Raw genomic sequence first — 20,569 nt, 5'->3', positions numbered from 1 at the left:
GATATATATATTTCTCTTAATTTTATTAAATAGTTTAAGTTTAGGAAATTTAAGGAGAGTAAGTGCTTCTTTCTATTTAAATTATATAGCTTAAATCTATATAGTAAGATTTATAATTTATTGTTTTATCTATATAATAGCTTAAGTAGAGTTAGTAGTATTTCTACTTACTATTAATATTATAAAGGTTACTGCTTATAGTTTAAGGTAACTTACTAAATAGAATTAATTAAAATATAATAGTAGCTTAAGTTCTAAGATATAGTAGGTTTATTTCTTAGAAAGTAAGTTAAGTTAAATATTATAAAGTAGCTATTAAGTAGTATTATAATAAAGCTATTAAGAGTATAACTCTTAATAGTAAAACTATTACTTAAATTAATTAATAGAGAACTAGACTATTTACTATAGTAGAATACCTTCTTCTTAAGTACTTATTTATCTCTTTATTATAAACTAATAATTACTTTAATTATTTATCTATTTATTAATCTCTAACTTATAGTAATTAATAAGTAATTTAATAATTACTTAGCTTATAGTAATTAATAAGTAATTTATTAATTACTTTATAATTATATAACTTAGTATATAACGTCTTAGTTCTCCCCTATTATAGCTGTGCCTTCCCTAGTGCAGCCTAGTCCTTCCCGCGTTTAGTAACGTTTGTAACATGTAGTTATAGAGGCTTAATTTCCTTTCTATTTAGTTAGAGAGAAGAAGAGTTATTTATAGGTAAATTCTATAGTAGAGCTGCTAAATTAAGCAAATATAGTAGCTTTAGTAGCTTAAAATAACTCTTATAGCTATTTTCTTCTATAAAGTAAATTAGCCTTTATAGCTTATTAGTCTTTTTGTTAAATTTCAGCTAGTATTTCTCTCTTAACCTTAATTATATATATAAAGAAATATAAACGTAAAGTATATTAAATTCTTATATATAAAATATATATAAACGTTCTTTATAGGTAATTTGTATGTTGTAGTTGTTTCCCTTGTTTTTGTATGTATTTTTTGTAGTAGGCAGTATCTGCCGCTGACATATTATAGGTATACTCTTAGTTTTTATAATAAGTAGTTACTAAGTTATAAAATAGTTACAATAAATATTTTAAACTATCGATTTATCTTTGCCTTTATTAGTTAAGAGGTTTTAGGTTTTAGCTAAATAATTAGAATGTATATTTAGCTTAAATTTAGCGCCCCTAACTAGGCATATATTAAGTCTCTATTAGCTATATAGAATAGCATTAGGAGGCATTTTAATAGCTATTAGTAATATTTATATAACTATAATTCTTTAGCAGCTTATAGCACACTAAATTATTACTCTATTCTTCCTACCCTAGAGCTTAGCTAACTACTAGACACTAGTCTTATTTACTTAGTCTTTAGCTTATAATTAGCAAGAAATATAGAAGAAATAAATAATGCTAATAAAGAATTAAATATCTATATCTAGCGCATATTATAAGTAGACTAAATATTACTATTATTAGTAGACTAAGAGAAAAATATAACTATAGCTACTTAAAAAGTTAGTAAATCTCTCTAAATAAAAGCTAGCTTAGAGCTAATATAAATTATATATATAGCAATAGAGGTAAATTAATAGTTTGAAGAGATAATAATAATAGTAATAGTAATAGTACTAGTACTAGTATATAATAGACTTAATCTGTAGGCTTAAGTGTATATAAGGCACTATATTAGTGCCTTATTAAATACTTATTAAACACTTATTAAATACTTATTAAATACTTATTAAATATATATTAAGACTTATATATATATATATATTAGTATAAAAAAGAAAGATAGAGAATTTTCTCTTTTTCTCTCTTCTCTCTCTAAGTTTATACTTAATATCTGTAATGCTTACATATAGTCGCCTATAAAGCTAGTCCTAAATATAGCAAGATACTAGCTAGTATCTATGTAGAAAACAGCCTAAGCTTAGCTAAGCAGTAAGTAAAGCTATAAATAAAAAACTAGCTTCTTTATTATTAAGTATATACTAGTATAAGCTTAGCTTAAAGTATATAATAGTAAGAAGCAGTATATATTATAGGCAATAAGCTTAAAAGTAAGAGAGAAAAAGAAGAAAATTAAAGAGAGTTTAGCTAGCTTTATAGTTAAGAAAAGCCTAGGTTTAGTATTTTTAATAGTAAAAATATATATAAAAATATATAGTAAATATATATATATACAAAAACTAAGAGAATAACTATTGCGTACAAATTATCTATAAGAAAAGATTATATAATTTTAGATATAAATTTTAATAAAGTTTAAGCCTATATTTCTTTATATATATATATATATATATATATAAATTTAGTAAAGAAATAAATACTAGCTAAAAACAGTTAAAAAGAAATAAAAGTAGTTTTAGCTACTAAAGTATATTTTAAGCTACTAGCTATACCTAACTAAACTACTAGGCTAATATATACAAATTTATATAGCACAGCATAGCAGCTTAGAGATATAACTAAATTTAGGTATAACTAAATTAGGCTTAGTGCTGCATAAATCTAAACTAAGTTTAGTCCCGCACGAATAGCGAATTTTTGCCGCACGAATAGCACGACCCCTCACGGGTTGCAGGTCCCCAAGGGATTTAGCTTTGTTTGCCAACCGAATCAGCCGCAAGCTCTAGCTTCAACCACAGAGTATGCGGTTCCGCCTACAGCGACGCTCTCTTCATTTAAAGCTTTACCCGCTGGTAGCTCACTATCCCTAGGTAGTGACTTGGTGAAGGTTTCTGCAGTGCGGAAAGTTCGCTATCCGAATCGCTGGGGTCGCTTGTAGGTGTTAATAATGAACTAGACGTCGACGCGCAACCCTCGTTGCACTCTAATGAGAGTGCAGGTGAAGAGGTGTTCTCGTCAGATAGTCGTCTTCGTGGACGACCTCTGAAGTCACCATCGTCCATCCCGTCAAAATTTGATATATCTGCGTCGCCAGCGGGTGTATCGTCACGCCGGCGCTTGCTGGGGCTCGGAGTTCTACTGCCAACCCGTGATCGTGGCGCCAGTTGTGTTTTATACTGTAGACCCGTTACCTCAACCCGCTCACGGCGCGTTTCTCCGGATTTAATAACAAGGAGTGCGCGTTTGCCGCCGGAGAGGGTGAAGGTGCTCAGGGCGTGGATTGTGTACACAAACCGCGCAAATATAAATTCTACCGCAATGTCGGTAAGGGGCTGTACATGTATATTGTGGAAGTTCTGAGCTAGTTCGTCCTGTGATGTTCCGTACAAGACGTGAGTTACCCATTTGCGCTTCTTTGGGACGATTATAAATCGTTTCGCGTCGAAGACTGTGTGGGCGTCGGATCGCAGAAGAATCGTATTTCTCGGGTCGTCTGTTGTTCCCCTCTCTTCCCACGCCGAGTACTGGAACATGGAATTCTTTGTATACCACAACTCCTCTGCCTTGGGAAGTAGATGGGCCCCCTCTGTACCTAGAGTACTGTTTGTAACTCGACAAGAAACATCTCGGGTCAAAACGATGCTATTGCAGCTTGTTTCTCGGGGCAGACCGAGAGCCTTGGGAATTTTGAGATCGTCGGATAGCCACATTGGCGGCATTTTCCCATGGGGGAAGATGCTACTATCGAAATTGGCGACGACGTCATAATTTGTTTCTCGCGGTACATGGAAATAGTAGTTTGGTTCTGTCAGGATTTCATCCGCACTAAAATCGATCGCAGGGCCGGTAGATGACAACGAAAAGAAACCATCATAGCGAAAATCTGCCAGAACGGCGCAGGCTGCGTGTGCCGTTGCGTAATGAACACCACCATTATCTAGCGCCGCCAGCGAGATGAGGATGTTGTCACTATCTGAATACGCGGGGTGGCGAAAGCGAATCTTGGATATGTCGTCGGTCTGGCTACTAGGTAGAGTTTCCGGGTGCGCGGGCTTGCCGTAACGGCTACGGACCGTTACCTGTCCCTTGGGTTGAGCCATATTTGGTGATGTTGTCACTACAGGTGTCTGTTGTAGCTGTTGCGGAGTTTGTTGTTTTTGTTGCTACGTGACGCTCGGTGTTAGAAACCCACACAGCTGAGTCAGCAGATGTAGGGGCCAAGGGCCACGCACAACGCCCCGCCGCCCGCTTGGTTTAAAGTTGAGCTTACTTTGAATCGCGTGTGAATTGCTCGGCGGGCTCACTGCTCCACCACGCCCTGATTTTAGTCTAGCGGCCTTGATGCCACGCCCTATAGTATATTCTTAGTATAAATGTATAGCAGCAAAATACTCTTAATTAATTAAAAAGGTATATATATAATTCTTAGTTACTAGTAGGCTTTAAATTACTTAAAAAGGGGTATTAGGATGTGGAGACATGTTAGGCCTTAGCGCATAGATGCCCGAGCTCAAATGCGGCCTATGAGGGCATCGTGATAGCTGCAGCCTTTATACATTGCAGCCGGAAGGCAAGTTCCGTGTAACAACCGTTGCTATAGCTCGCGGCGAAGACATGCTCCATGCAGCTCACGTCGGCCTCTTTTTTAACGCTGCGCGGCCAGCTTTCGACTCGCGAACGCGTCCTGACTAGTAGTAATAGACGACTTTGAAAGATAATAATGGAAAATAACGAGAGTATTTCATTGAGAAAGCGCTATAAACGACTAATGTAGAAATCGGCCTGCCTAGATCCACTGGCCCATGTATTCCAGGATGTTAGACGAAAATATAGGTCGCACGGGGGCCGCACGGTCGCGCGCAATTGACCGCTTGGCTAATGCAGCAGCAAAAGGGAACGCTCCGCAATTGTCACTGCAATTGCGACCTACATGTTGTTGTTGACACAAGAGGGGGCGAGTGTTGCCCCCTCGCCATCTCGAGATTAGCCTGGCTAAAGCTGACTTCTTCTGCATCTAATTAGAAATATAGAGACAATGCAATTATTGCTGGAAACAGCAAATTTATTGAAACTGCATGCTCTCACGAGAGTTTCTACTGCAAGAAGCTTGCATTAAGGATGTTTAATAAGTACAGAATCTCTAGATTAATGCGACAGCTAAATACTAATAATAAGAAGCAAACGAGATAAATTTTGCTTTAATAGTAGCTCAATCTGTCTTGCACATTGCGCTATACCCTCCCGGGAGCCTAGAACAGACGAGAGCAATACCTACGTGGGTACCTCCATCACAATATGTCCGCGTAATAGCAGCAAAACCGCAGACTAAACAACTACCCTTAACGATCTCTTGCCTTGAATAAGTTGCTTTAAGACTAAATGCGAAGTTTTCAAGACGGACGTATAGTCTGTGTATTATTAAATGTTGCAGAGCACATACCTTGTGACAGGCCGAGGCCCGTACCAATCGAATGCTAGGTTCGTGGTTTCCTCTAGCCAAGATTGTGTGCATGCAAATAGCTGCCCAGAACACTGCTAACAACTACACGCTCGCTAACTTGTAACGGAAGCAACTAATATCGAAATTTATATACCTCTACGTTGCTAATGTCACGCCCAAAATCCTTGCAATGCTTGGGAATGCAACTGCTCACTCAAAGGGCGTCGCTCGGCTAACTATTACGGAAATCCAGATTCCTTGTGTGACCTACAATGTCTTTCGTGATTAAATTATGCTCGAGCTTCGGATACTCTAGGATATCGGCATTCTGCAGACGCTCTCTTATTGCCGACATAAACCTAGTATTCAACGAGCAGGTTTGTACTTGAAGCTCTGCTTGACACAACGGGCCGCAACGTCCCATGTCGATCGCGACACTAAGGTTTATAACTATATGGGTAGAAAGCTGTGCCAGACTGGCAAATTTAGCGCTACGGCATAAGGTCGACGTCACTGTTTAATGTCGACCTTCTGAATGAGACGTTCACAGTGCGCCTCTTGAGCTTGTGTTGGGCTGTTAAAATCACTAAAGTTCTGTCTATCTGGAGTATTCTGTCTCTATCTGGTCTATCTGGAGTATTCTGTCTATCTAGAGTATTCTGTCTATCTAGAGTATAAATATCTTGAACTTAGATTAGGTCTGCTTCCCCTGTCCACTTCGTCTGAAGAGTCTTTTTCTTGGGCCTGCAGCACACTAGTCGACACTATGTATGCCACGGCTTAATTCAAAATTTCGATCTCTATTAAGTCCGACTGAGTAATAGAACACTAGAACATACCGCAGTGGAAGTAACTTGTAAGCCTATTGCATTCACGCAGAAATCAACATGCATTCTAAGTACAAGCGTTGAAATAATGCACTTTATATTAACTTTAAAAAAATATACCTTTACTTACACTAACAGATAGCTCTATTCTTAGAAATTGCAATACAAATTACTAAATTCTATTTACATCAAGTTAAGTAAAGAAAAACTATAACGAGAAATGCGACCTTAAGTGCGCTAAGCTATTTTTGACTTCTAGACGGTACGCTGTTCCTCATTAAATTTTAAACGTAGTTACGAATCCTTTACGCTACACAATATGTCAGATGATTGTATCCACATAAGCAAACCCTAGCAACTAAGCACTCTAGTATGTTGTCTGTTTTGCCTCTATACTGGAGCCGCAAGGCACTAGCAGTGGAGTGGCCACGACATCCCAAGAGGTTTTTTTGACCGCAATATCGACTTATCTACAACTCGAAATATTAGCGTTGAGTGGTATGGCTCAAGTGTTGGCAGATTTTTACTGCCCCCTAATGTCAACTATAGACTACACGAGGTCATGCCCAATTAATTCTTGCATCTGCGGAGGCGAGTCCCCAGGAAGTACTGGCTCCGCTACCAGGCTGAAGCAGCATCCCTGCTCCAGGTCTGCTTCCTTTGCGCTGCATTACTGTCAGATTCTGTGGAGGATCGACCTTTGTCACCCGTCAAAGAGCCCTTGAAGCTAGAAAGCAAGCGGCCACGTATAGAGTTAGTGGCAGCTTGTAAATGCTGCTTTGTTTCGGTATACAAACGTAGGAACGTTGATGCGCAAGAGATTATAATAGCGATGTTTATCTCGATGATGCTAGGCAAAGGTTAAAATCTCCCTCGGGTGGATTAAAATTTAGAAAAGATGAAGCGAATAGGCAGCTCGGCATACGTGAACGGGGCATTAAGACCTTGACTCCAAAGCACGTCTGGATTGCGATAATAACAAATAAACTGAACCAGCCGCGTGAGGCTAGCAGCACATACCCTACTCTTGTAAGCAAAGATGAAAAGGCTCAAGTATGAGGCAAGCAGATTGTATAGGCTTACACGATGCCGAGCGCGAAGACTGTTATTACCCGAATCTTCTGTCCAGGGTATAGCTGTAACTTTCGAGTGTACGGGAACGGCAAAGCCAAGAGCCAAAAGTCTGACAAGACGTTGAAGCTGCCATTCAGCACGATGATAGGTCCGCTGTATGCTTTGCAAAGCGGCAGTGTTAATGCTCTGACGCCATTGCAGCGAAGGATCGAGGCAATGGCGACGCCGACCATAGCGCTGTAGAACATTGCCATGACCGCAGCACTAGCACAAACCAGCCGCCGCAGAGATTTGCGGACGGAGAATATTCGCACATAGAATAGTAGAATGGAAAGCTTGGCAAAAAACATAGTAACCGGATATGTAATGCCATTTGACGATATAAGCTACACCATGTGAGTCTGTATACATTTACGGCCCCCGTAATTAAAGTTGGACGTTTATCTAACCCGTGCATTTTGAGCGGGGAGCAGCCAAGATGCTGGGATATCCCACAGATGTCGGCCAAATCCGATTTTAATCACTAAGTTTAAACAGGGTTAGCGGCCGCAGTCAGGATGCAGAGAGGGATTAGAACTGAACTAAAGTGGTGCTGAATTAGATGCGACAGCGATCCGAGCTACTCCAAGATAGGGCATTAGCTCGATACTCGAAGCGGAGAATCGACAGCCAAACGCACAGCTGCGAGGACACATGCAACTACGACCAGCGTCAGTCCTTCTTGGCTGCTGATAATACTAAAGCTTTGCAGGAACATTTACCATCTTCCCACCCCCAAGCCTTCAACAATTTCGCCCGCACAAAGATGCGGACAAACACAGCTAATGCCGTGAGGGGGAAAATACGGCGTCAAAGATAGCAATGATTGGGCCCCTAGACTCTGGATTGATGAAGTTGGACTTGACACCCGTTGGAGGGGGGAGAGCAGGAAACGAGTCCAGGAAGCCGGAATAGGAAGATAGCATTTCGGCGAGCTTTGTAATTCAACAAATAACGCGGTGCAAGACTAGCAACATAGGACAATCAAGAAGAGGAAAAAGAAGCAATCGACGACGTGACTTGATAGTAAAGACTGCGGAAAGTAGAGAGATTGGAGGTCAGAGCAAGACCAAGAGCTTCCGGGAAGGCTGGCGAGTCCGGAGTCCTACAACACAAGGCTATCGTCAATATGCTACACCCCAAAACAATAAAACCGGGCCAAACAAGGTAGGCTATGCACAGAACCGAAATAGAGCGTGCTGACTGCATACCATGTACAGCTCAGCGTGCTATTCCTAGAACAGTGTCCAATCGTGAACTTTACGACCGCAGGTCAGCGTAGAGCCAACGCTCAAAGACCCTCGGGACCAAAGTGTTGCGTTACACGTTGCACTATGATGACCAGACACTATTACTCGCCAGCAACCTGTAAATTAAGAAGCCTGGTCAACATTCGACCCGAATACCCGGTGCAGAAGCGCTTCTATGCTCGGGGATGAAATACGCTCCCGGGGACGAGCTGACCACCCACTGCTCGTGGTCCATTCGTCCAGAACCTGTTGACCTCAGACTGACCTCGATAGGTAGTTACAGGTGCCCAAGTATACCTGAAGCTCCCTGCTCTCAGCCGACCAGGTTGAACCAATGCTCCCCTTCTGTGACAGGGCATAGCATTTCGTCCCACACTCCCGCACTCTCCGTCTTACAAGTGATGCCACTATGCTATGTAGATATGCGACCGCGGTCGTTCTCTAACTCAAAGTATTGCCTGAGGCTAGGCGGCTAATTAACATTCCTGGCTGGAGACTACTGAGCTGCATGTAGTCGCTCTCCCTTTGGACAGGTAGGCATTGCTGCAATTATTGAAGCATTCTTCTCATTGAGCGATGGCAAGCCGAGGCTAATTAAATTAAAAGGCGTTTGTGGCCGTCTGTCAACTCTTTGAAGAAAAAGTTCTTCCACTGTCGACTGAAGAACTGCTAGGAGCGGAACAGTTAATGACAGAACATTAAAGCCTCGGGCAGTCTGTGCTCATGCCCTTTGCGGCCACACTGTCTAGTTTGGAACGATTTCAATCAAGTTCTACTCTTACGGTCTTGCCCTGAATGTTGTAATAGCTGTCTAGGAGACCGTTTCGAGGAAAGAGATTGATCAAGCGCTCAAGTGTTAGAATAGCAATGGCGTCGTTGAGAGTATCCGACAAGTCATCTCTCATAAGACACATCTCACAGACTGCTTGAGAACACCCACCAAGTGTGCGTCTGAGTCTGAGCTGACGCATCTCTGGCCCCGCGGTGACGTGTTTGCTGCAGGGCGAAGTTTGCCGACCCTCCAATCCACCATGCAACTCGGCATAGTAGATGGATTGATTGCGCCTTGTGCAGAGGCCGCTAAGAGTTTTCTTTTCTGGATAGAACATAAGCCTATAATACAACCGAGAGCGGGTTAACATCTGCAGGCTTACCAGAAAGCTCTAGTGCGCGTCAAGAAGATGCCAGGCTCCACGAGACCTTCCGCGCTTTGTTTCGTTGCGGAAGCACTACATTTTTAGCAAACAAAAAACATCCGCTGTCGCTAAGCAACTTCTCTGGGCTCTTTTGGAGGAAACATTGGAAACAAATAGGTGAGAATGAGATTTGCCATACAAAGTGCAAAGGAACTCGAATTTTCACCTGCGGTTAGCCTCCCAAACGACCAAGCTCTCGACGCCAAATCAAAGTAGTGTCTGCTTAGAGGGCTGGACCACGGTAGTGAGTGGTAGCAGGACTTGGAGCAAAAACTCGATTCACAAACAATATCACATAGTCTCGAAGGATCCTAGTTCCTATCACGAGGGCCTGTATCAGGGGTTCGCAATAGCTTCTATTGTTAATGATGATAATCTCGAATGGTCTCAAAGGTCCTTGGTTCAACAATCTAGGGGACCCGACCTACGAGCTGTATATATACACGAGACAGGCTATGTGTGTAACCTGACTCAGTCATCTATATCCTCACCGCTACTACCTTAGCCGCCTTGGGCATTGAAGCTCACGATCTCCGATTGGCCCTATGCGTTGTGGTCGGGGCGGTGGCCTCTGCGAGGTCTCATGAACGATGGAAGGCATCGTTGATTGGGCTTTTTCCTTGTAACAGCTCCTCAGTCATTAATAAGAGCTATATAAACAAGCAGATGCCAGTGTGTGTGACCTAGACTGTTAGTTACGTGTGACGATAGCCTTGAGTCCTTGGCTGATCGGTCCGAGGGTTAGACGGTTGTATTCTTGTGTCTAAGGAATATGCTCTTGAACTGATGAATAAGCTTCCCACCCGCTCAGGACTTCGAACGGAGTTTTTTTACAGCCAATATCCCTTTTATATTGCCGAGAAGATGATTCCGAAAGCCTCCAAGTAAATAGCTCGGACAAGGACTTGAAAGAGAAATTCCAAAGTCCTACAGGAATGTGTCGGACTAGATAAAGGTAACCAGGGAGTTGTATCACCTTGCCTAGCCGTATACAATTTTTTTCAATGCCTCTTGAAATCCTCTGCAAACACTCGAAACTTTCTCAATAAGTCCTCACAGTTGCACTGGGGGGATCCGAACTCTAATAACGATATACTATAATAGTGTCAAGCGATATTATTAGTTCCCACAGCCCGTGGTCTTGGTGCTCCTAATATGTGCTCTTCACGGCGACTTGTTTCAAAGCTCACCAGTAATTGATCGTAATTGCCTGGCTGCGGAAACTTATAGCAAGGGATGGGTTCGACAAACGGTCTCACCGAATCTAGGGATCATCTCATCTGACTGCAATTTCTCCAGCCTGGTACTAGGCAAAGAATCACCAGCCAAATTAGCTGCCTGTTAAATAGTCATGCAAGAGGGTACAAATCATCTTTTCCCTACTTTTCTGACGAACATGCCGCTACGGTGGCTTTGACAACTTGCACGAAAATGAGACACTGCCCAGACTTTATTACTGAGGACTTGGCTCAATCTTTCGTTGACTTTCGACCTGGAAACTACTACATTTTACCTGCTACTGAGGTAGCGGCTGCCTTTCGATCTAGGCAATGACAAGTTTCATGGACCTTTGAAACGACTAATGCAGGTCCGCACAAAGAGACCCGGCCACGAGGATTAGACTTATAGTCTTCATCGCTATCACTTCTCGCCTTTTTAGCCTTTCTGTGAGTGCAGTCCATTGCGCATACGACAGCTAGCTTCTCTTGACGGAGCATGGGCTAGCATGAGGCGATACCGATGATCCCTGTGAGGAAAGTTTTCGTTTGCTCGTGCGCGGATCTTCGGCTAGATTTTGACCATGCTAGAAGGGCTTTCCATAGCTACTCCTTCTGGATATACTCCATTGCTCACTTACTTAGGATTCGAAACGATGCAGAATGTCTCGTTTGCCCTGAACGACTCGAAGCAGGCTCCGATGGGGTTGGGTTGAGTACTGAGTGTTACACGAAAAAGCCTCAACCACATGACTAGCTGCAATACACAAAGGTCGCAGCTATCACGATGCCCTCATGGGCCACCATTGGGCTCGGGCACCAAGGAAACAAGGCACAGATGCACGAGGCATCACCACTTAGCTGCCTAGTCAGATTACACACACAGGGTCCGTCTTGTATATATAGCCCTCATTGGTCGGGTCCGTCAGACTGAAGAACTAAGGACCTTTGAGACTATACCATATTATATGTGAATATGAGTCGTTTTCTCCAAGCCCTGATCTCCATGACTAGCCCTTGTTACACTGAGGCTGGCGAGAACTCGCGTCTTTATTGCTGATATTTGGAACCACGTAAGGTGTTCTGCCGCATTACTTCTCTAAAGTCTTCGTTGAGCTTACTTTCAGTTGGAATATCGTCGTTGATGTCTATAGTTGGGTGAGGGCCATGCAATTTCATAGATGAAAATAGCAAGGCAATTTCAAATGCGCCATTAAATAGTCTCAACAGCCTGACTATTTGTTGAAAACTATATGATGAAATATGTGGGATTCGCTTCCGGTCAGGGACTCGATGACTTCTCCTCGGGTACCTCGACTCTACTGCATTCCCGCAATATTGTAAACGATGAAAGCTATTAAATCTGCTCACAGATTCTATTCACACTAGCTGGCACTAAACCTCTATCGCTAGAATGCTTTTGCGAAATATATCAAGCAATGTCTTTCTCCTACATACAACCATCACATCATTTAAGCTCTGCTGTACATCCTTCTCCAAAGGGACATAACGTCATGTCTCATGCAAATTCATGTCCCTGATCTTTTCAAGTGTGCCGACATCGCGCCGCACGGCGATATTACTACGCCTCTTTTCTAATCTCCATCGCGTAGAAGTCAGCTTCGAGGCGGTTCAATATGGCGATCAGGCCGTTTCGCTTTTGGTCCTTGCCCCAGGCAGAAAAGCAGTCTAGTAATTAAAGGATTGTTATAGCTTAATGACGACAGAAGTTTAGTTTTCTTGAGGTAGATGCTCTCAACTAGTACAATCAGGGCTTAGGCAAGGGCTTAGGGGTAGTTCTCTTGACTATGCATGTTACCGCCTTCGGTCAATTCACCGCGGAGAGGGCTGGATTGTATAATCCACAAACTCCACTTTGAGAATACTTGAGTGTCTTTGTTTGATGATGCGCGGCCCTTTTTACTGAGCTGGCAGATTCAAGAGCTAGCGCCAGGGACAGACAAGTAGGTTGCTTTTACACTTGCACAAGGCTTCAAGTAAGATGGGTAATTGCTAACTTGTCGACCGTTGCTCTAAATAATTCAAGAAAATAGATAGCGTACATGCACCCGGGCTCTCCATTTCAGATCTTGTATACGAGTTTCTCACCGCTGACCCTATTTTCTCTCATCATTTGTAATCCTTCGAGCACGCCGTCAAGCCCGTTTCCCACGCGGGGAGGATGCACCTTGATCTTCCCAGCTGCGAGCAGCCCACGAGCCTCCTCCCAGAATTGGACGGCAAAGCTGTAATCCTCAGGCTTAGCGGGAACTTGGTTCGATCCGAAGACAAATGGCTCTCCAAACTGAGTGTATGCAAACGAAATGGACGACTGGATGTCGTCGCGGACGTGCTGCACAGGAAGCAGGGCGTGGTACTTGGCACCGTGAGTCGTCTGGGGGATTGCATCTGAACAGATCTTAACCGACTCGGGAACTGAAATAGTGTCAAAAACGATGCTGAGCTCATTGTTGGTGAAGTTTCGAATCTTGGCAGCGCATTCCGGGTCAGCGTAGTCGAAAGCTGCGTCAGCCCCCAGCGACCTCACTAGGTCGAAGTTGCGAGGCGAGCAAGTGGTCACGACAGTATAGCCCGAGAGCTTAGCGTACTGAATAGCTAAAGTGCCCGTGGCAGTGCTTCCGCCGTAGATGAGGATGTTGGAGGGCTTCTTGGTTGGGGCAGAAACCGGAGCTAGTTGGAGATGCTGGTACAAGCTTTGATTAACGGTAGAGATGCCGATCCCCAGGGTAGCAGCTTCTTCGAAGCTAATATTGTCGGGTATCTTGATCTGCACATCCCCCTTGACAACAATGTACTCGGCAAAAGTGCCATCTTCTGGTTGTACGACGTTTGCGCCGTGCGCCACGCCAGCAATTCGGTCGCCGACACGGAAGGGTTTGGTGACTTTAGGGCCTACTGCCTCAACGATTCCGGCATAATCGCATCCACAGACAGGGCCCGCCTCGGTAACGACGTGATCAATATGCTTCCAGTCGGTGGGGTTGAGGCCAACGGCGACAGTCTTGACGAGAATGTAATCGTCACGGAGTTGCGGCAGAGGTCGGTCTGCCACGACCTTGGCGACGCCGGGACCTTGGACAACTATAGCTTTGTGAGTTGTAGCCATGTTGTATTTGTAGAAGAAGATTGGACAGGGTCGAGACGAGAAGGCTGGTTGTTTATGCCAAATAGTCGCGTAAAACGAGGTCTGGTGCAAGTCCTTTAATACCAGACAGCCCAGCCAGAATACATGGCTCGCTTCCCACGGGCGTTACACCTGCATGCTACTCCGTAATTTTCAAGCGAATTAGAAATCAAGGCAATTACAAAGCTTCTTGCTTACAAAGCAGGTAAGATTGTCCCTTTCAGTTCCCTGATTGTTTGTGGTTTTACCAGGATGGAGCCGAACACTGGACGTTGCTCCCACCCTGCTCTTTCTTTCCCTGGTCCTGGTCTTGTCTTGTTACCAAAAAAGGGGGGCCAGTAATGGACATCAACTTATTTATTTACTCGTACTCCGTAGTGCTTTGCGGCCTTTACAGTAATTGATACCAACGACACAAGGTTCGCTCCCTTTATCACCCAACAACGCACACAACCTTGCCCTTGGTTCTGTTGCCCTCAAGCAGCTGATGCGCTTCAGCTACACGCTCCCACGGAATGACACGCTCAACAACGTGCTTGAACCGCCCATCTACAAGCCCAGGAAGTACATTTGCCTCGAAGAAGTCACGTAGTTTAATTTGGTATTCCAAGCTTCGCGACCTGAGCTGGCTCCCCTGAACACGAGCGCGCTTTGTCAAAAACCCGGCAATGTTCAAGTTGCCCTGCGATACAGGGCCGTCAAGCCATCCAAGCTGAACGATGCAGCCGTCAAGGGCCAACACGTCGAGATTGGACTGCAAGTATGGACCCCCTAGGAAATCAATCACGAGATCCACGCCCTGTCCGCCATTCTTAGCCTTGATATCGTCGGCCCAGCTGCGCTTGTCCGGGTGGTGCGAGAGATTTACGGTGCATGTTGCGCCGAGCTCGTTGACGGCAAAATTGCACTTGTCCTGTGTGCGGGCCGTGGCAAAAACCTTGGGTGCTTGCACGTTGGGCGAAGAGGTAATCAGATGCGCATTCCTGGAGAGCTGGATGCCCGCGACAGATACAGCTGAGGCGCCAGCATGCCATAGGATTGATCTGGTGGTCTCGGGGCTGTACTGGCCAACGAAGTGAAGTGCCTGCAGAGCGGTAAACCATGTCTACTGTTTTATTAGAGCACAAACATGACTCGTGAGCATGGTTGGGTAACCAGTTCGACGTACCTCGCAAAGGCCGCCCAACTGCTCGAATGAAAGCTCCTTCGGCTTCCTGATGAGCATTCTTCTGTCCACGTTCACGTACTCTGCATACCCACCGCCATACAGGAGTCCAAAGACTTCATCTCCGACCCTCCATCCATCCGAGATGTCCTCTTCTGCGTTCAGATGGGCAATTACGCCACTAAACTCGAGACCCATGATCTTGGTCAGATGAGAAATGCCAGGGTACTTGCCGTCACGCTGCAATATGTCACCTCGATTAATACCAAATGCTTTAATCTTTACGAGGCATTCCCCTGGCATGACTTCTGGAACGGGAACGGCGTCGTTGATGAAGAGAGCTGACGCTGGCCCAGCTCCATCTTTGACGTCCACCTGTGGTTTCAAGATGGGTCAGCCATCTATCGAGAAGAACAGAAAGGTTCAGCCACATACTGCTCGCATAGAAACAGGCATATTTACGTCAAGTGGGACTGGCAAGGGATGACCAAGGGCAGGTGGTGTCGTGGATAGTAAAATATTGTCCTGTAAATTATGCGTCAACTTTGGGGGGAAACTGACGAGGAAACAAATCATGTTTATATAGAATACAGCTTCCTGCGGCCATCCCTTCCAGTACTTACTATGGCTCATTAACTTGTTCAGTCAACCTGGCGGCATTTTGACCCAAATTAAAACAAGCGCGTCCATGGTAAAACTTCTCCTACCGAGGCTCCTCATCCGACCTTTGTTCCCAATAATGCGCAAGGAGAAAATAGACTCTCCCACAGCGCTACTGCAAGTAATTCCAAGTCTGGATTCGACCAAACGCAAAGATGCGGTCGTGCCACGAAAATACAATTGCCACCAGCATGCCGAGGCTGAGATGACGAGCCCGCTCTGCTGCATCAGTGACGGACGGCTGGGCGATTTCACCCAAGTGTTTTGTCCGGTTTGCTTTGCTGCTGGAGCCCCTGCTGCACGGAGATGACACCAGGGGGCCAGGTCCTACTCAGCATTCCACCAATTCGGCTACAGCTCGGATGTTTATGTTGCCCGTCTTGGTTGCCTTGTTGGTTTCAGCTCGTGGTACGGAGCAATGATCAGCTAAATCTTGGTGATGGCCTGGTACCGACGCATCACAGTTGATCATCTTCATCTACCGGGAGACCCCCACAAATGCTTATACAGGACCAGGATCAACACGACCCAACATGAAACCAACACGTCAGGCGCTATGGTAGAATCGTGTTCCCGGGCAATCCCCTTCTTGGACGCCCCGAGGCGGATCCACACGCAGTCATACGTACATCAACCGTGGCTGAAATGTCTGGTGTGCATTGACCCCCCTTCAGCCAAACATGCAGGATCCTTCCTTTCCACAGTCGTGCCGCGTGCGCTTCAAAACGCCAGGCTTAATAATCCATTGTTTGCCAACTGTATTGGTAATCAATTGCAACGGTCCAAGCTTTGTTCTGCTTGCTGTAAACGGCCGACACATGTCAGCTCACGTCGTGGCTCCATGACATAAATAAGGCTCGAGATACTGCTACTATTCTTCAAGTTTCACCCTCGCCAAATACATCTCGCATCAACAATACCATCAGTCACCCAACATGTCTGCTTTTGACAAGTCCTACAACCTCCCTGCTCCTCGCAGAATCACGGCCTCCAACCTACCGCTGCCCTCCCACCATGCCACCGATGACCATGCCGAGCCCGGTGTCGAGGTCAAAGTTGACGACCTCGAGGTCCAATCCCTTTTTGACGGCAGTTTCCGACGCGCCGTCATAGGCACCAGCAAGCAGCTCCCCACCAAGAATGATGGCCAGTAAGTAAGAGCGTAGCGTTCCACTGGACAGCACTGTTGACGTATCCAGTGGCGAGCTTCCCCTGGACGACGTTCCAGGCGCCGGCATCGTCATGCCTGGCGGCCTCAACACCTATTACCTCGATATTGCGCCTGGCACAGAGGGCGCGTTGGTTAGTCTTGACTAACCATTCCCCATCTAAAGTGCATAATTTGATGATTGGAAAAACTGCAGCACCGTACCACTTCAACAGACTATGTCATTGTGATCAGTGGCAAACTTAGTCTCATCACGCCCAAGCCCGACGTCTATCACATCAAGGATGGCAAAGCGACTTGCGCTGGCGACCTTGTTGAGACTGTCGCTCACCCTGGCGACGTCATTTACCAGCGAGGTCCTATTCATGCGTAAGTCAAAGTTCTTGCGTGGCTGTTCACGACGTGTGGACTCCCTCGTGCCAAGAAGTACGGACTGATGTTGTTCCTAGTTTATCTAACCGCGGGAACGAGTGGGTTCGTGCGCTTTGCGTCGTGCTGGGCTCACAGCCAAACAAGGTCCCGGTCGAGGAGGGTGGCAACCACAAGGAACTTCAGGACCATTGGCTTGCTTAAGTTTAGTTCCAGGCCCGGTAGGGTTGGGGAAGCATGTGTCAGGCTTCACAGGATGATACACCGGCACGAAAAAATTCCAGGAACGACTAGAGCAAGATGATTGTCTGTAAGAAGTGAAAGCTAGTTGTACCGCAATATAAATAGACCATTTGAAACTTGGGGCATTAAGTCAAAAATAGCTATATGAGCGCGTATTGGCCCTGGTGGAGGCAGCATTTCAAAAGATTAAAACGGCGGATTCTTTTCCGCCTACTCCTCCGACTTCGCGTTCCAGGTGACGTTATACTTCGCTTAGTTTCAGAAAATAAAAATAAAACATTAGCTAAATGCAGGAACGTAGTTGTAAGCATTTGAGTTGCAAGTTGCAATATCCAATTAACTTCGTGGATTTGGAGCCTAGCAGCCCGTTGCATCATTGATTTACTTCATGGGTTCTCTACTACACGGGAAAACAGTTATTTCTTTTCTCTTGTAGCAGTTACTAAAAGCCGGTTTCTGAAACTAAAAGAGTTTAGGCGGACATCCTCGTGCAAACTATCGGGTCAAGTCAATAATAAAGATAATTTATCATTATAGAGTATAGCAACTTCATTTTCACACAGAGGAAAAGTTCATTCAGCTTCAACAAGAGCTGGATTACAGTAGTGATATTTAGGACGCAGAGCAGAAGAACTTAATTTACATATAATATCGTGTAGTCTTAAATGCCCTTGATTCCTCAACCTCAAGGGCTCGAATAGCAAGAGCTATATATACAAACAAGAAGATGCCTGAGTGTGTGACCTTGGACTGGATGATTGAGGCATCAAGGGGGTTGATGCCTCGAGCCTTGTTGGCCTGTTTGTGACAGCTACCTGGGCACTCGGGTGAGGGCATTGTCATGACTGCAAACTTTGTGCATTGCAGGAGGTCATGTGGTTAATCTTCTGTCCTCGAGTTCCGTCTAACACTTGCCCTCCCATTCTCATGAAACCTAGCACTGATAAAATTTAGATAGGTCGGGACCGGCAAGATCAAACTCAACCTTGGTGATGCCGCCAATCCCCACCAGCCATATCGTCTTTAGATCATGTCCGGACCACTGAATGTTCTCGACCGGATGACTGGTCTGGATCCGGGCAATCTGGTTGCCTAGATCATCGATGATATCAACGCCCGGAGCTAGTCCGCCCGCAACAACCAAGTACCCATTTGCGGCGACTTTGAGCCCGTCCGGCGCCCCCTCAAGCGACTGGAATATGACGCGCTTGTTATTGATGACAGGATGTTTGCCGTCGCTTCCTGTTCGCGCCACATCCCACGCGTAGATGTTGCGTGCCCCGGTGCTGTTGAATTGGATGTACAAAGGGTAGTTGTAGAAGTCACCTGCGCCGCGTGTTGGAATAGGACTATAGCTTTCAAGACCAGAGTCGGCGATGAATAGTCTTTTACAATCCCTCGAGAACTGAATACCATTGGGATAGGAGAGACTAGTGTCCATAACCTGCACCTGACCCGTCGAAGGTCGGTACCGCCAGGTCGCCAGCTGTAGCTGTTTGGGAGAGTCGGAAACACCAATCACATAGGCGTAGTCCGTATCAGTGAACCAGATGTCGCCAACGGGATCAATGACGAGATCGTTGGGGCCGGCAAAGTTGAAACCGTAATAGTTGTTGACCAACCACTCGGCTTTTAGAGTCCTGGGGTCGACGCGTGCCAGTCCGGCATGCTGTTTGAGTCCATTAGGCAGAGACGCATTGTTGCCGTGGACAGCGTAGTAGATCATGCCGTCTTTAGGGTTGTAGAGTCCTCCGGTGGGCTGGTAGATGGGGGGGTCAGTCTGAACCCACGACTTAACGGGAGGGTCGTGGTTAAGGTCCAGCTGCATGATGGACATGCCTCCGGGGGGACCATCCTGCTGCACAAAAAGCTTGTTGAGCCCCGGGACGAATACGGGCGCCTCATGTATGACATTGAGCGTGGGCACGAGTCCGCGATATATCTTGGGCGCCGAACCGAGAAGCTCCAACCCTCTTTTGTGGTCATACAGCACGAAGTCTGCACCTTGTACCAGCAACCACGACGAATCTTCCGGGACCGTGGTACCGGTGTATGGGACAGCAGGGTCGGGATCGCGGGAGAAAGACGGCGGCAGAAGAGAGCCATAGCGATTAACACAGGTAACGTTTGCAGTTTTGGGGCCACATTTGAATGCCACGTGGCTTGTTCTCGTGTTGTTGACAGCGTCGCCACTTGTCCGGTGGGCAGCCTCTACAGCGAGTCCCAGAGATGTAGTAAGCAATGATGCCAGGAAACGCATGGTGGGGAATGGGATAGTGGTATAAATGAAGGAGAAAGGGTAAGCTGAGTTGTAGGAGAACAACATTTCAGAAGAGGCAGGATTTAAGTACCTTATACACTTTGACATAAACCGTTGATCGATGCTGTAATGCCGACCTGTGGCTATATCCGAAGCAGGTGGAGATTCTAGAAAACCCAGAAGTCTATTCCACCTTTTCGGCCGCTTGTTTTCGTTCCTGGTTCATGTCCGCACGTGGGCATGAAAGAGGGTCCTGCCGGGGGTTTCTGTCAGGACTATCTATTCATGCGGGCATGACATGGGAAGATCTTATGAGCAGCCCAGCCACTGTCACATAACTTGATTCAAGTTCGTCTTGGCACTAATCAGTCATTCATTAATTCTGTAGCCTCAAGGTCTTTGCTGACGTACACATCACGTAAGTCTGAACCACTGGATAAAAACATTTACCCACCTTCCAACTAAGCATTCTTTAGCTTTGCAATACGGTGGTTTAGTAGGCCAAGAATCACGGTGGGACACACTCTGGACAGCCAGGAGAATTGTACAAAGGGGTGGAGCGTGCTTTCGGGGCAAATATCCGTCGCAACACGGAAGCAGCCTTATACATGAGAGGGAAAAAAGGGCCGCCTATTTGAAT

General features: G+C 45.4%; 5 protein-coding genes across 5 annotated transcripts; 1 reads left to right on the top strand and 4 right to left on the bottom strand.

Annotated features, from left to right (window-relative positions):
• Positions 1-2,710: 2,710 nt before the first annotated feature.
• MAM_07328 (uncharacterized protein) lies at positions 2,711-3,976 on the bottom strand (the record flags this gene model as incomplete). Its single annotated transcript, XM_040826126.1, has 1 exon — positions 2,711-3,976. The coding sequence occupies one exon, from the start codon at positions 3,974-3,976 to the stop codon at positions 2,711-2,713; it is 1,266 nt and encodes a 421-aa protein (XP_040675975.1).
• Positions 3,977-13,002: 9,026 nt separating this feature from the next.
• On the bottom strand, positions 13,003-14,046 carry MAM_07327 (Alcohol dehydrogenase superfamily, zinc-type; the record flags this gene model as incomplete). The annotated part of the gene is made up of 1 exon (XM_040826125.1): positions 13,003-14,046. The coding sequence occupies one exon, from the start codon at positions 14,044-14,046 to the stop codon at positions 13,003-13,005; it is 1,044 nt and encodes a 347-aa protein (XP_040675974.1).
• A 451-nt stretch (positions 14,047-14,497) lies between these two features.
• Positions 14,498-15,685, bottom strand: MAM_07326 (oxidoreductase, zinc-binding dehydrogenase family protein; the record flags this gene model as incomplete). Its single annotated transcript, XM_040826124.1, has 3 exons — positions 14,498-15,169; positions 15,233-15,604; positions 15,665-15,685. The coding sequence occupies 3 exons, from the start codon at positions 15,683-15,685 to the stop codon at positions 14,498-14,500; spliced, it is 1,065 nt and encodes a 354-aa protein (XP_040675973.1).
• A 1,139-nt stretch (positions 15,686-16,824) lies between these two features.
• MAM_07325 (cupin 2) lies at positions 16,825-17,630 on the top strand (the record flags this gene model as incomplete). Its single annotated transcript, XM_040826123.1, has 4 exons — positions 16,825-17,039; positions 17,089-17,191; positions 17,254-17,426; positions 17,507-17,630. The coding sequence occupies 4 exons, from the start codon at positions 16,825-16,827 to the stop codon at positions 17,628-17,630; spliced, it is 615 nt and encodes a 204-aa protein (XP_040675972.1).
• Positions 17,631-18,603: 973 nt separating this feature from the next.
• Positions 18,604-19,929, bottom strand: MAM_07324 (Six-bladed beta-propeller, TolB-like protein; the record flags this gene model as incomplete). The annotated part of the gene is made up of 1 exon (XM_040826122.1): positions 18,604-19,929. The coding sequence occupies one exon, from the start codon at positions 19,927-19,929 to the stop codon at positions 18,604-18,606; it is 1,326 nt and encodes a 441-aa protein (XP_040675971.1).
• Between the last annotated feature and the right edge of the window lie 640 nt (positions 19,930-20,569).

The sequence above is a fragment of the Metarhizium album genome (genome assembly GCF_000804445.1).
Source record: "Metarhizium album ARSEF 1941 chromosome Unknown scaffold_29, whole genome shotgun sequence".
In the NCBI taxonomy this organism is placed as follows: Eukaryota; Fungi; Ascomycota; class Sordariomycetes; order Hypocreales; family Clavicipitaceae; genus Metarhizium; species Metarhizium album.
This window is presented reverse-complemented; position numbering and strand designations above follow the sequence as displayed.